Below are 16,351 nucleotides of genomic sequence, written 5' to 3' on the forward strand. Positions count from 1 at the left end.
ATTAAATTCTGCAAACTATAATTTATAAATAACTTATTGACCAGCTCATGAAAAACTATTGAAAATTTTAATGCAAATATTTCAAAGCAAATTTAATAGTATCCTAAACTGAGTTAAGTAATCTTCACTTTATACAAATAAGGAAAATCTTATGGGTAATTCAGGGCATACTGCATTATCATATTACTGTTACTACCTTTCCTTCACCGGCATCATATACCTTCCTATTAAAGCTACTACTTTTTCAACTGGTAACAGAAATTCTCTCTCATTTTTCTTTATCTCTTGTTTGTCCTTCACTCACTTGAATTTAACTTGCTATTTTTTTTTCTAAAAGTCCAATTTAAAAATGTATGCATGAGAGATTTCTGTAAGTATGTATTTTTAAGCACAAAAAGTTTGTGTTACATTTATTTGATATTCATATCTAGTGTGAAAATCTGTTAAATAGAGCACAGCAATAAAGGTGTTCGTGTTGCAATGCTTCTGGTATAAATCTAGTCAGTTATATTAATTTTACAAAAAAATACAAAGTTTTATGAATGCTGATTATTTACTCTATCTGCGGCCACATGTCTCAAAAATATGTGGAACTGCTCACATTGGGGATTGAGTGTCTAGGGCCCTGCAAGTGTATCATTGTTAATGCATAAATTACTCTTCTCCACTAAGAAACAATTCAGACAAAATATATCTAAGCCTATGTAGTCATACTAAGTGTGAATTATAAAATACACCAAATTGCACACTTTCTAAAACTTACCTATCATCAGTAGAGACATATACCTCTTAAAATAATTATAGAAAGAGCAACATTTGAAAAACCTAAACCAAAATATAAAATGTGTGAGTCAATAGCTGCTAAAATCATTATGTTGTTTTGTTCTTAACATGATAATATAGAAGTGTATCTTCATATTGATTTCAATGACAGTTTTATTTATCTCAGTTTTTCCTTCTGAGATTTACAATTTTTTTTTATGGGAGTAACTAAGCAATTATGCAGATAGAGTAAAACACTGTTAAATTTTATAGTCTCTGTATTGCTTCTGCCTATAAATGTGACTGATCACACTGACCATGCACAGTGAAAAAATAAACCCCTCATTTTTCTTTCTTCTTGTTCTACATTACTTATAAAATACAAGACAAATACTATCTTCCAAAAAATGTTTTATTAGTATAAAATTTAAGAGTATTTAAAAGTCGAAGGGAATAAATAATCAAGGCAGCTAGTTCCCTAAATATTAGTGTGACTTTGGCCTCTCAGATTATATTGTAATTCTATCCATAATTTTGAGATATTTTTCTTCCTTATATGCCCTTACTAATTTTCAAGATCTCTGAAAACATGAAGCTCATCAAACACGAAAGAAACTAACGAAGGTCATTCCAAGAATAAGGGGCTTTATACTTTGTCTCAAGAGAAAAATCTGTATTTTAAGAATTCTGATGGTCTGCTAATGTTGCTGAATAGTAACGTTCACTCCTCTGAAACACAAAGCTTAAAAGCTAACATCTATTGTAGAATAAAACCAAAAATGTGATTCCTATAGGTTTTTTTTTTTTTCCTTGAATGCATTTAGAAACTTAAAGTGTGGATAAAGAAGCAGATCTTCCCTAGACTTACCAGCCGTTCTGAGAAGGGTAAGGGCAGCAGAAAGCTTGGGAACATAGGGTAAACTGCAAGCAACTAATTAGAAATTGAAAAGCAATCTGACCATGTACTTTGCTGTTTAAATAATGACAGTTTAAAACTTCAGAGAGTGCCCAAGTCGTTATAGCCAAGATCCCCAAAGTTTGTGCAATCAGCTAATCAGAGGGCCCCTGCTTGTTTCCTGTCAAACAATCAAAGCAGGAAATATGAAGACCCCTCTGAAGATCCACTAAACCAATTAACTGTTTACTTTTAACCCAAGCTTCCTCAAGATGCCAACTTTTGTCACCTTTGTCCAAAAAAAAAATCAATTTAGTTTGACACCCTTTTCTAACATGAGACCTTTGCGTTGCAATAGCAAGTGATATTAAAAAGGTAATGCTTTCCTAACTCCCTTTTAAGCAATTACAAAGTCATGCTACATTAGTAACATACATCTTCCCCAGTAAAAAAAAAAAAAAAAAAAAAAAAGAGGGGCTAACAATCACTAACTAAATGGGCAGTTATGTTGTTCCTGTGTTCCATAATGCATCTTTTCATGAACAATAAAAGAAGAGAGGTTGCATTAGTCATCAGTACATCCACAGTGGCACGTTTTCTGCTCTGCTTTGCTAATTACAGGATCAGCTTTCAATAAATCTTGAATAACAAGCTGCATGTGCTCAGCAGGGCAATGGAAAGCCCCCTCTTACCCTACACAAAGCTCAGCAAGAATGATGCTCTTTGGTTATTTCTCCAAAAGGGAACTCTCCCCTAATACAAAAGAAACGGCTTCTTACTGGGGCAAGGAAAGAGATAAATTGTAATAGGTCAACTTTAGCTAAAATTAAGTGCATGATGAATTATGTGCATAGAAATCTTTAAGTAGGGATGTCCACTGCTTTCAGAAGAAGTGAAGGTAATCACTCCATCTTTAAAAAAATCAAAACTTGAAGCAAAGTGTAAAACCTACCATCGAATTTTTCTGGGACAACGCAGGTGTCATCATAAAACTGCCTCGGGCCCTTTTCGAACATACAGCCTGTGGATGAAAAAGGAATACATTTATTCATGATAGAAATGAAGCCCACACACACTTAAAATATAACCATTTAAAATAAAAATTGTGATAGAAAATGACTCTGCCACCACCTTTCAGTTCCTTGACTCTGGACACATTATTTAACCTCTGTGCCTCAGTTTTGTCTTCTACTAAATGGGATGACGGTAACACCGCCTACCATGTTATAGGGCTGCTGTAGTTTAGAGTGATGCCTAGTACACAGTGAAATATAAAAGTTAGTTATTTATATTGCTAACTCAAGCCAGAGCTCACTAAACATTGGCAAGGATTTATCATGCATTGTCTCCTTTTTCAGATTCATCTAAATTTTCTTGTTCAATGAAAAAGTGAAAAGCAAGGTGAATTACTGGTATTCACATTATATTATTAGTCTGATGCTCTGAGACAGATTTATTTTATCCCCTTACTCTCTTGTAAAAATATTTAGGTGGGTTAACCTTCCTGTACTCAATTAGCAAATAAGAAGAAAGAAAAGTTTCCTTTTTTTTCTGTAACATAAGTCCACAGAAAAAAATGCAAAATAAATCAACAGCTTTTCATAATAATTTCCTCTCTCAAATATCCTTCACTGTGAACTTTCGTTGTTGCTATCTGTGATTACCAGGAATAAATTTCATAGAGTTTACTTTTATTTCTCAAATTTATTGGTCTTTATAGTGGGTGTATAATATTAACAACAGAAGCAACGATAATTACATTGCATTTGTGCAAAACTTTTAATTTCAAATATTTTACATTTACCATCTCATACTATCCTTTAAAATTCTACTAATATCATTTATACAAAATAACCAATATTAGACCTAGCCTAAAAGGATGCATCCAAGTCAATCCTACTAAAGAGATGTAGAGTGTTTAGGTTAGGAACCATGCACATATTTCAGAAATCCTTTACTGAGGATTATATCCTGACGAAATCATTTTTACCATTACTTTTTAGGTATCAAAGTCCTTTAGAAGCAAAGCTTTCCTACCACGGTTATCACAAGCCTGTCTATGAGAAAACTCCTTCCCTAGGCCTCCTATGTGAAATCTCATTCATATAAATTATTTGTCCAAAAATATAAAATCCAGAACATTTAAAGGTGAAAACCTTTAAATCGATGGTATTTTACTCCAAAACTATGACTAGGTCTGTAAAAGCAAAACCAAATATTCCTCAAAGATACATTTCAGTAGTAGTAAAGGGGGCTAATCCATAAAGCATATGTTCTATTTTAAAAGGATGTGATTGTTGGCAAAAAAGAACACAGAAATCCACTTTTCAGTTGTTTCTATGCATATGACTCATGTTAACAACACAATACAAGATAGCACTACTTGAAACATCTTCTTTTTACTTTGGAAATAGTCTTAAAACAATTACTTAGGGAACATAAATGATTTTTCCCAAATAATATAATGATTAATTAAATGACGTCATAATTGGGATGTCTGATTATTCTGAATGGTATTTATACGGAATTTCAATGATGGATAACTTAACTTCTGTTCTGCTGGGATGAGCCAGGAAGCCTTCTTGCCTCATATAAATGGAGTGGCAGCTAGGCACTTCTGAAAGAGGAAACAACATTGGTCAAAGAGTCTGGAGCTGAAACGCTGAGGTTATCAATGGACAGGGTGCAGACAGAAAAGTTACAGAAATGGACACGGGTTCCCATGTGGGGAACATGCCAACATATAATCAACATTTCATGCAGGGCCCACACATGAAATGAAAGAATGAAGAGCATATATCTTGGTGAATGCTGATTCTCTTGAACAGGAAGGTGAATTCAAAGTTTTACCCAAATAAACCTTGCTAAAGACCAGCTCAAACAGCAACCCACATGAATGTGATGGTGTCCTTGAAACAGGGTCACAAGTTTTAAATACGCACCAGGACATTTAGCAAATACATTTGTATTAATCCCATAGCATTCTATGAATATAGCAACATTTGAAATATTTAGAAGCTTGCAAGTTGAAAATACTGTAAAATGTATTATCAAAAGTTTTATTATGCTATTATACTATGCCTTCTTTATATGAAGTATTGCGATGCATATAATTCTGACCATATAAAAAACAGAGTTAACACTGTTTCCTGATATCTGCATTTATAATAGGGTTGCAGTATAGTTAATCTTTCAGGTTACCAAATAGTTAGCAATCCATTTTAGCCCAGCTTCTTAACCAATGGTACTTCAAATTAATTTTTAATGCTATTTTGATTTATTCCCAGACATAAGGTCCCTTAAAGCAGCTGGGGCTGGAAGGGACAGTGTTAATAACTCTGCCATCAGCTCAGCAGCTGCTTTGAGGCAAGCATTTTGTTGAACTAATGTTGACACCCTGCCACAAAATACTTTTATTGACTGCTGCACACCTGGATTGCGGCTATAAAAACAGCTGGCTGACTCTGGAGGCAGCTAGAGGAAAACAGATAGGCTAAACTCTATTACATACAAGTGTGACTAAATGCAGTCTTTCCTTCCCAGAGTGGGAGAAAAGGAAGGAGAAAGGAAATGCAAACATTTCTGAGAAATTCACTATTTAATGTCAAAGAACACCTTATAAAGGTGTTTTAACATATTACAAAATTAGCATAATCCTGGAAAACTAGATATTTGACATCAAACTTGAGATCTGATGGATAATTTCACTCATACCTTCCTTATTCAAATGGCTGATTTGTTTATTTTTATATTTATTTCATAATATTCTCAATAAATTCAAATTGATGATATTTAAGATATACTGACTTATAATTCATAATAAATTAATAACTTATCTGATAAGGCTAATGCCGGAATCTCCATTACACTTCCAAAGGCCCAACTTGCGAACTAAATTCTCAAAAAAGCAATGGATGGCAGTTTGGAAATATATGGAATGTGATTGTGTTTCTGCCAATTCCTATGACTATTTATACTCTAGTGTAAATAAAGTTAACATCTACCCCTTAAAATGGACACGCTTGGCTAGCATTGTTTAAATCTGGTCTATACTTAAAATTGGTGTCCTTTATACAGTCCAGAGAAGCCTGAAAAAAATATGGCTAAGAAGAGATTATCCCCATAAAGTAAGTAAAGTCATGTTATCCTTAAGTGATATCAGTTAATTTATGACTATCAGAGTGGGTCAGACTCTAATCAAATTGTAGAAACATTTCCAAAGTGATTATTCAATCAAATGACTAACATGGTTAATTAGGAGCCATAAACATTGCTCTGAAGTTCATCAAAGTAATGACTCGCCCTGAAAAATTACTGCTAATTAAATTGCCTGCTGCTTTCGTTTCTACCTTATCTAATAAAAAATCCAACCAATGAAGTTTGGCATTACATTTTAACTTTTGTTAAATGCTTGACTATGATCCAAACTAACTAAGCGGCGACTTCAAAGGCAAATGTTTTGTGGCAGAGAAAGGAGGTATTTCATATGCATTCACTTCTGTTTCTTCACGAATAAAATGTACAAAGTTCAACAACCATAACAAGCTGCAGTTTAACCCATGCAAAAATATTAAGATGACTGCATATTCACACTGTCCTATTATGCATCCACAGATTATAGTTTAAGGATCATTAGTACAAGTACAGCACAATGGTTATAAACATGCACCTTGTCATCTGGTAGAACTGATTTTGAATCTCAGTTGTGATATTGCACGGGAGTATGACATTTTGTTGTTAACATATCTAACTCCCAACTTTCTCATCTGTAAAATGGGAATAATAATAATAATGACATCCTTAAAAGGGTTGTTGGGAGGACCATATGGAGTAAGTTATGTGCAACATTTTGCACAGTATCTGCACACTGTGAGAATTCACCATATGGGACTTATTATTAATAACAGACTGTATTTTTAAGTGATCCTCACAAGTATTTAAACTTAGTACTTTAACCACAGTACTTAAAACTAGAAATAATTATATATCTAAATAAGTTACATTTGTTATCTTACTTTGTTGTTCTTAAATTATATGAGATGAGTGTTTTGTCGATTATTAGTGTACTTATTCTGGATATTTTTCACAAATCTATTAATCTATGATATTTAAAATACAATAACATTCATTATAAACTTACAAAGTTTAAGCCAGACTCTCCAGTAGATGCTTTAACTATTTGGGGGTACCTCTTTTTTTTGTTTTTTGAGACGGAGTCTCGCTCTGTTGCCCAGGCTAGAGTGCAGTGGTGCAATCTCGGCTCACTGCAAGCTCTGTCTCCTGGCTCACGTCATTCTCCTGTCTCAGCCTCCCGAGTAGCTGGGACTACAGGTGTCCGCCACCATACCCAGCTAATTTTTGTATTTTTAGTACAGTGTTTCACCATGTTGACCAGGCTGGTCTCGAACTCCTGACCTCAGTTGATTCACCTGCCTCGGCCTCCCAAAGTGCTGGGATTACAGGCGTGAGCCACTGCACCTGGCCGGGGGTGCCTCTTTTGAGCTTCTTTTTACAGTGTTACCCCTTCATGTTAGCTCCTAAAGCACTCTGGCTTTAAAATTTTTAAATTAAATCTAAAAATTAAATTATATAAATTTAATTTAGGACAAAGAATTTTATTTGTTTCAAAATTTGTGGATCAAAGAGCTCTATGACATATTAGTACTGGCCAAATCAGCTTACAGAAATTAAACCGCCTATAATTTGTTACAGATGAGTTCATGGTGATGAAAGCTGATCTAATATGCTGCAAAAATTCAAAGCAACAAAGCGCTGTTGTCCTTTTAAAGCACTAATCAATGTAGCGGAAGTTAAGAATAATAATAAACTGGCCGGGCGCGGTGGCTCAAGCCTGTAATCCCAGCACTTTGGGAGGCCGAGACAGGCGGATCACGAGGTCAGGAGATCGAGACCATCCTGGCTAACACGGTGAAACCCCGTCTCTACTAAAAATACAAAAACTAGCCGAGCGAAGTGGCGGGCGCCTGTAGTCCCAGCTACTCGGGAGGCTGAGGCAGGAGAATGGCATAAACCCGGGAGGCGGCGCTTGCAGTGAGCTGAGATCCAGTCACTGCACTCCAGCCCCGGCGACAGAGTGAGACTCTGCCAAAAAAAAAAAAAAAAAAAAAAAGAATAATAATAATAAACGAACACCCCAAACTATCTAATTTGATTAGTCTTCACATTTAGCAACACTGTAAAGTTCTCTTCAAATTAAAATACCCAGACAAGAAACTAAAAAAAAAAAAAAAGTTGCCTTCTTCTCTGTCTCTTGATTTGCATTTTCAGGCTATGCTGGGAAACATAATATTGATTTGGGAAGCTTTACAAAAGGTTTGACCACAAAGTGCAGTTTTGAATTTGCACATTTAAAATTGCTAGGCACTCTCTGATTTGCATATTTACTGCCTCTAGGGCAGAATGGAGGTTTTCCTTTAGGGCAGAGTTTGCTTAAAATTTCAAGGAGCTACATCAGGCCAGGGCAAAGAGAAAAGATTTGCCCCAATTGTCTGAGATATCTGTACACAAGTGGCTGCAATTGCTCTGTTATCAAATAGTGTGTAAATCTGGAATTATAATATATTATAACCTCTAAGTAAGGGAGAAAAACAAGTCTCTTTCATTTGATGCTTTTGGTTAAATTCCTCTAGCAATAAGGAGTGTATAACTTAATTAAGCATCCGAATCTCTTAGACTAAATGAGAAATCTCAGTAAAATATAAATACGTTTGATGTTGTATTTTAATGTGGTTTTGCTTCCCTACAAGTAAACAGTGCAAAGTTGGATTGATTATACACTTGACTAACTCCTTGTGGAGGTGAGATGACAAAATCAAGTCCATATAAACTTGTCTATTGTATATTGATGATTTCTAAAACTTGGCACATTAAATATCCAGAGCCAAAATGTGTATGTAAACACATATCTGAAATTATCATATACTCAGTAAAAAATATGTGTATCAATGCATAACTAGTTTTTCAAAAACGTTTGTCTATTATCTAAAAAATACTGACTTGTATTAATAATTAATGTCACCAATCTCATTCAAGAAAGATGAGCATAGTGACAGATCTTGCCAATATTTTATCTCTTTTAAACTTAGTGCTTCACTAGATTTTTTGTTTGCTTACTTCTTCTCATTTCCTGGTAAGCTCACAGTTTATGTTTAAAATCCAAAAGTTTTCAAGAGTGCATAAATAACCTGAGTTTTATGCAGATGTGTTTAAATGCAAAGGCATCACATATATGCCATACTTTTAGCCTGTTTTTCCAATTGTCACATCTCAAATTGAGTGTAGTCAATTGAGAAAACTTATTTCATAAAGTTTCCTAGAATGAATGATAATGGAAATACATTTTTATACCACTTTTACCATATAACCACTATATTGTAGAACAAGTCTAAAAGTAATTATCTCCCAAAATAAGGACATATATATCTGAATTCATGTGGGAATGATAGCAAAAAAAGTGGTTTTATGAGACCTAGCTGCTGTTTATTGGGAAGCTCAATGTGAATATAACATCTTAGTTACTAAACTTGATGTGAATGCAACATCTTAGTTACTGAACTGGATGTGAATATAACATCTTAGTTACTGAACTTCACATGAATGTAACATCTTAGTTACTGAACCTCATGTGAAGAAGGCAGCAAAGCTGGAGAAATCCTGACAATAGAGTGATGAATTTAGTATTACCTCACTCACACTTAGATGGGATCTTTCTCTTTAGGGTTTTAAGTAAACTGTGAATATAAATAATGTAAAATCTGCAGAGATACTTACTTCACCATAGATCAGATGTACTGAATCTACTATTGATTGACTGAGTATAGGGGGAGAACTATGTTATGGTTTTAATATGCTTGTAATAGCATTTGCAAAATCTTAAAAAAAGAGAGAAAAGTACGGGCCGGACGCAGTGGCTCAGGTCTGTATTCCTAGCACTTTGGGAGGCCGAGGTGGGCCGATCGCCTGAGGTCAGGGGTTGGAGACCAGCATGGCCAACATGGCGAAACCCCGTCTCTACTAAAAATACAAAATTTAGCTAGGCATGGTGGCACATGCCAGTAATCCCAGCTATTCGGGAGGCTGAGGCAGGAGAATCGCTTGAGCCCAGGAGGTGGAGGTTTCAGTGAGCCGAGATCGCACCACTGCACTCTAGCCTGGGTGACAGAGTGAGACTCCATCTCAAAAAAAGAGTAGGCTGGGCACAGTAGCTCACACCTGTAATCCTGGCACTTTAGGAGGCCAAGGTGGGAGCATTGATTGAGCCCAGGAGTTCAAGACCAGCCTGGGCAATATGGTGAAACCCCATCTCTACCAAAAATATTTAAAAAGTTAGCTGCGTGTGGTGGCACACACCTGTAATCCCAGCTATTCAGGAAGCTAAGATGGGAGGATGGTTTGAGCATAGGAGGCAGAGGTTGCAGTGAGCCCAGATCATACTACTGCACTCCAACCTAGGCAACAGAGCTAGACCTCAAAAAAAAAAAAAAGGTAAAAGTAAAATAAGTAAATAATGCAGTTATTGCAGTTATCTGAATTTAAGTGCTTTTGAAAATTTAAGGCTACATGGCAAAAAATAACAGTATAGAGTTTTATCTACACAATTAAAATCTTCTCTTGTAAGCACCTAGGGTTTTCTTTTGGACAGTACCCCACACAAATAATGACCAGATCCAAACAACATTAGATTATATGATCTACTAGGCTCACACTATTACAAGTTTTACAAGCCTGTGATAGTCTTATTAAGCTGAAATTTTAAAATAAAGTTGAAGTGATAGAAAACATAGGCACAATTGTAACTTTGAGTATTTATTTATTTATTTTGAGACAGAGTTTCACTCTTGTTGCCCAGGCTGGAGTGTAATGGTGTGATCTCAGCTCACTACAACCTCTGCCTCCCAGGTTCAAGTGATTCTCCTGCTTCAGCCTCCCTAGTGGCTAGGATTCCAGGCATGCACCACCATGCCCGGCTAATTTTGTATTTTTAGTAGAGACAGGGTTTCACTATCTTAGTCTGGCTGGTTTTGAACTCCTGACCTCAAGTGATCCACCCACCTCGGCCTTCCAAAGTGCTGGGATTACAGGCGTGAGCCACCGCGCCTGACCCACTTAGAGTATTTGTTTCATACTACCAAACACTGACAATTAACAGAGGTTTAAAAGAAAATATGATACAGTATGCCATTAGCTGCCAAAATGGGCTACACAAAATTCTGAAGAGATAGTGGTTTTAATGTGGAATTTCAGTGCCAAATTTCTCTCTTGCTGGAATCTACATGATTTGAAAAAAAACATACCATGAACAGCTTTGTCTTCTTGTTTTCATCTCTCCTTGGATCACCAAAACATTCAGAAAACTTTTTCTATTTGCTTTGAATATGAATAATACTAGTAAGAAGTTCAGCAAGACTGTTTCCCTATATCAGAAGCAGTGTAACCCTACAGTATCTTGCTGGACTAGCACAATATGATTGCTTTAAGAGTATCGTCTCTCTTATTTTATCTTATCCTCTAGCCCCAAATATTGGACTTTTAATTGTTAGAAATAATAATGGCATCTTAATAAAGGACTAGCAGTCTTTGAAGAAGTATCTAGTCAAAATAAAATCGCGTCAACGGAAATCCTTTATTATTGTCTGCACCCCATTACATGCTAGAAACTGTATCAGTAACTTTATGAACATAACCATATTTAACCCTTACAAAAATACTGAGAGATGAGAGTTATTTGCCCTTTTATAAATGAGGAAACTGGAGGCATAAGGGGTTACAAAACATGCTCAATATGACACAAATTGTAAATGGATGTCAGGCCCATGGTTTAGTTTAATATTTCCAGTGTCCTACTACATGAGTGGTTTTAGTTTTTAATATTAAGAAAAACAGATGAAGCAGTGAACTGTACAGACCCACACACTAAAAAGAAAAAAAAAAAAAAAACACGCGCACACACACACACAAAAATTACCAGAATGGAGAGTTCAAAAACACTTTTAAAGAGAATAGTTAAATGAATCACAATAACACATGCTTGTTGTTCTTTTGCTTTTGTGTTTTTGATACTTTTCATATTTATCTTTGAATTACTCTCCTGTAAAATTTTCCAGACTGTTAGAAACAACTAAATAGAAACCACACACACACACACACACACACACACACACACACACACACACAAGAATAACTATCTATTTAATCTGATAAAAACTCCTTGAAAATTTTTTCAAGTTGTTCATATCCTAGTTGAAAATGTTTTATGAAATAAAATGTCTCTTTTCCTCAAAGCTATTAGTTAACTCACTTAAATATAGAAATCACGTAAGTGTAAAAATTCTACAACTATATTCGAAAGCTAAAATCATATACTTAGTTATGTAAACACTTCAAAAAAGTTAAAAGTTCTTCTTTTGTTCACATTCATGAAACAGACAAAAACACACAAAGACACACACACACAAACACACACACAGAGAGAGAGAGAGAGAGATCCAAACATGTATCTTTAAACTCATTTAATTTCAAATCTCAGTTCCACTTAGAAAAACAGTTGTATGTACACTTTACCCACTTGAAATAAGCAGTTCTGGGGCTAAATATCCTGGTTGTTTTATTAAAAAAGAAACGAAAAGTCCCACACTATAAAAGCACACTCCACCCCCTTCTAATTGCCTTTTTCCAAGCTAGTACAACTCACAAGCAGATTATCCATCCCTTCCCCCTTTCCTGCCTGTAAAATCCAAGTTAGACAAACACTGTGAGGCTGAAATGACATATTTGAATGGAATTCAGACCCACCAGTTCCTGTTTATGTTTCTGATTTGAGAATGTTGTCTTCTCATTCACTATACATTAGGAACACTGCAAGGCCATAAATAGTGTCAGGTTACTTGCAAGCAGGACCAATGAGCATTAATCATTACTTCCAGTCAACTGGCAAAAGCAGCAGCTGATGGAACACTACACCCTTCAGCTCTGTATAAATGGACATTCCAGAGAGAGAGAGAGAGAAAGAGTGAGTGTGTATGTGTGTGCGTGTGTGTGTCCTTTCAGTCTCCATTTTATGAATGAAACTCCAGGCTCTATAGCATCCATTCATGTAAGAGAAATGCTTACAGGGCTCTGCCCCTAGGGATCAATCAGTCATGGGTAAAACTGGTATGATTGGTTTAAGACAGCCTTCAGCCTTCCATTACTGACTTAAAATGCAGTCCCTGTCCATTTGGCCTGTGTTAATGCATAAAGAGTAAATCCAGACTGTACTCTCAATTCTCAAATCAAATCACTAGAGCCAATGCCACTTACTGTAACTGTAGATTTAGAGCATATTTAAGGATTTCTTAGAAAAACTGGTATAGTGGGCCAGAGTACTGGTTTGGGAGATTTGCAATTTTAACTCCAAAAGGAATGAGGAAAACTCATATGAGACATGCTAAGCAATAAAAGTCAAAGTCAAATTGTGAGGCCAATCTATGACCTCTGTTATAATAACAAAATCAATTAGGAAGACATCACTGTCACTTTTCATAATTAAAGCACCTAAAAATCAGAGATTAAGTGATCTACTAGTCCACAAATCACTGGCTGAGTAAAAGAAAATTATCTTTGGATATTGAGAAAGAGCTAGGATGTTAACATTTTCTGAAAGTTCAATAGCTCATTCTTTAAAGTTCCCAAGTGATCCTACACTTGAATTTCTTTAAGCAATAGTTTTAGAGTTAGGAGGGAAAAAATGAGTGGCCATGTTTCAGGAGAAAATGTAGCCATAAGCAAATGATGTTTTGTAATGGAATAAGGCCACGGTTTGGCCTTTGGAAGTGTTACATATCAAGTACAAAAGGCCACAGTTCATAGAATCATAATCATTGCTGCACTGGAAATTACTGAAGATGGCAATATTTAAAAATATCCAGAGTTTTTAGGGGGAGGAAGCAATATATGAGTAATTATGGAAATGGAAATAGTTTATGAAGAGTCAGTCCTATCCTGAATAGTGTTAAATATGGAATGGGTTTTATCAGTCATTTATAATTTGATCCTTAACTCCAAAGGGGAAAAAATCGCTTTTTTCTTTCAGTGACCTGAAGCCATGTGAGAAAAAGGTTGCAGTCAACAGTCCCTGTGTATATCTCTAAACCACTGATCAACAGATCCTTATCATGCCCACAGAAAAAGAAGAGGATAAACATAAAAATTGCCCAATCTTTGGTTTTAAAGCTGGGAAGGATTATTTATTATGGCATAATGACAAATATTTAACCTCCAATTTCTAATATCTGATAAATAAAGTCATACAGAATAAATAAATTTATGGCCATATGTTAGAGCTCAAAACAAAAATACTTAACATAGGCAGGTGGGAGATGAACCCACCATTCAGAAAATATATGGGACAGAGGAAAATCACTAAAGAGTGAACGTATACCGAATTATTAATTTTTTGTTAACTTTTTTTCCAGGGCTTTAAAAATATTCAATATTTTCTAAGGAATTACTCCTTAAGGTGGTTCAAAAATATGTAAATAAAAATGACAAACAAGATGAATATTTTCAAATGTAATATTTCATATTTAAAATAATTGTAATATGTTGCCTAACTTATATTATTCAATGTATTTAAAGTCTGATCAATGTAATACATGAATTACAATTTTATAATTATTAGCATATAAAACTCGTAATAGATTGATTTGAGAAGTATATGCATTATCTATATTGAAATAATTTGTTTAGGTGTTCAGAATTCTAGATATTGTGGTTTTTATAATTCTAGGCCTTCTCCTATAACTATATAAGAGGGCGGCGGGCCTTGAGACTGTTACGTGGTTGCTAAGAAGAAGGCACACATTCATAATAACCTGGTGACTCTTTCACACTTTCAAAGGGAATATGAGTGGAAAAATACTATCCTACTTCCTTTCCTCCTTAGCTGCCTAATTAGAATCCCAGCAATAATACAATTTTTAAAAAATAACTAAGATAAAATAATTTCTTCAATATGAAAACACTGAATAGTAAGTGACACTGGAATGTTCAAACAGTGGTGGTATGTGCCTGTAATCCCAACCATGGTGAGGCTAAGGAGGGAGAATTGCTTGAGGCCAAGAGTTAGCAACTTACCTGGGCAAGACAGCGAGACCCCATCTCTTTAAAAAACATCAGCCAAAACAAAACAAGACACACACACATAGAATGTTCAAGAGGGATAAATTATTGATCATGGGCTTTTCATTTTGGAAATAATAAAGCCTGCTAGTTTATGGCAAACCTTGGATATTCAAACTAAACATCAGTTACCTTTATTTCTACTCCCTGTGTTCCATCTGACTTTAATTAGTATCTTTCAACAGCTTTCCTTTTTGTAATCACTGTACGCTTTCTGTTTCCTGGATAATATTTTTGGTTGTTTATGTGTGCTCCAATTGTTCAGAAAGGATGAAAGAAAAATGTGTTGGAAAATATGAGGTTAGTTTCCCAAGAATACATATCTCCTCTTGTAAGTAAACAGTAATAAATTGTTTTTTAAGGTAAAATATCCTGATGACACAATTTCTGAGATATTGCTAGACGAGTAGTAGTAATAAATGCAATAGTAATCGTTTAGAAATAAATAACTGGGATATTTTCGCCCTCTGAATTTTGTTATTTTTTTCTTAGGTTTTGTGCAAGTTTAGTCAGTTGATTGAGGCTCTGACACCTCATCTCCAAACCTATAAAACACTACTCATTTATGTTTTTATATAGATGCAGAAAATAACCGTGTTGTTCTTGCTGCATTACCCAATGATTTAATCCTACAACTTTCACTTTCAAACCATATTATAAACTCTGCAAGGGGAAGTCCAAGCAATGCTTACTACTACAGGCAGCATTAGGAATTACTTCACTACTTTTCCTACTATTTGATTAGGATGAATATCCACCAACACAGCAAAACATAGAATAACATTTACAATATAAAAACATTCCTCTCTTGCCATTTCAGAAACCCAAGAGTATTTAAATTTCTTGATTAAAGTGCCAGCTTGGGCCTATGTGAATAGCAGATAGATTTGTCAGCTCTGACAGATGAATGTTAAACATATTCCAGTTTTAACATATTTAACATGAGGTAAATATTTTTTCAGTATTTATTTCATCATTTTTCTGCCTACACATAATTTTTCGATGTGCTAAGGACAGATAACTGTTCTCTAAATTTACAGGCTTTTCTACTGGCTTTTGTCAAAGCTCTAATAGGGTAATAAAGACGTGTATGAGGAGCTTGGGAAGGGTTGTTGGGGTGAATAATGGATGGATTTTAAATGAAGAATGGGCCGGGCGCGATTGCTCACGCCTGTTATCCCAGCATTTTGGGAGGCTGAGGCGGGCAGATCACCTAAAGTTGGAAGTTTGCGACCAGCATGACCAACATGGAGAAACCCTGTCTCTACTAAAAATACAAAATTAGCCGGGCATCGTGGTGGTGCACCCCTGTGATCCCAGCTACTCGGGAGGCTGAGGCGGGAGAATCGTTGGAATCCGGAAGGGGGAGGTTGCAGTGAGCTGAGATTGAGCCATTGCTCTCCAGCCTGGGTGACAAGAGCGAAACTCCGCCTTAAAAAACATAAAAAAAATAAAAAATAAAATAAAATGAAGAATGGAAGAAGCACCCTATTCCTCAAAACCAGCTTTCTTTAC

At 35.3% G+C, this 16,351-nt stretch overlaps 1 protein-coding gene across 3 annotated transcripts in view; it reads right to left on the bottom strand.

Moving 5' to 3' along the window:
• ETV1 (ETS variant transcription factor 1) overlaps positions 1–16,351 on the bottom strand; it is a 97,788-nt gene that overhangs the window by 14,767 nt on the left and 66,670 nt on the right. For 2 of the 3 annotated variants that reach the window (XM_030933206.1, XM_030933207.1), the window contains 2 exons: positions 4,206–4,274; positions 2,610–2,678 (listed from right to left, as the gene is read on the bottom strand). In XM_030933206.1, the coding sequence (XP_030789066.1) occupies positions 2,610–2,678; positions 4,206–4,274 (138 nt within the window). The remainder of the gene's footprint in view (positions 1–2,609; positions 2,679–4,205; positions 4,275–16,351) is intronic. The other variant, XM_030933209.1, reaches the window with a different exon arrangement.

This window comes from Rhinopithecus roxellana, chromosome 6 (genome assembly GCF_007565055.1).
Source record: "Rhinopithecus roxellana isolate Shanxi Qingling chromosome 6, ASM756505v1, whole genome shotgun sequence".
NCBI classification, from domain to species: Eukaryota; Metazoa; Chordata; class Mammalia; order Primates; family Cercopithecidae; genus Rhinopithecus; species Rhinopithecus roxellana.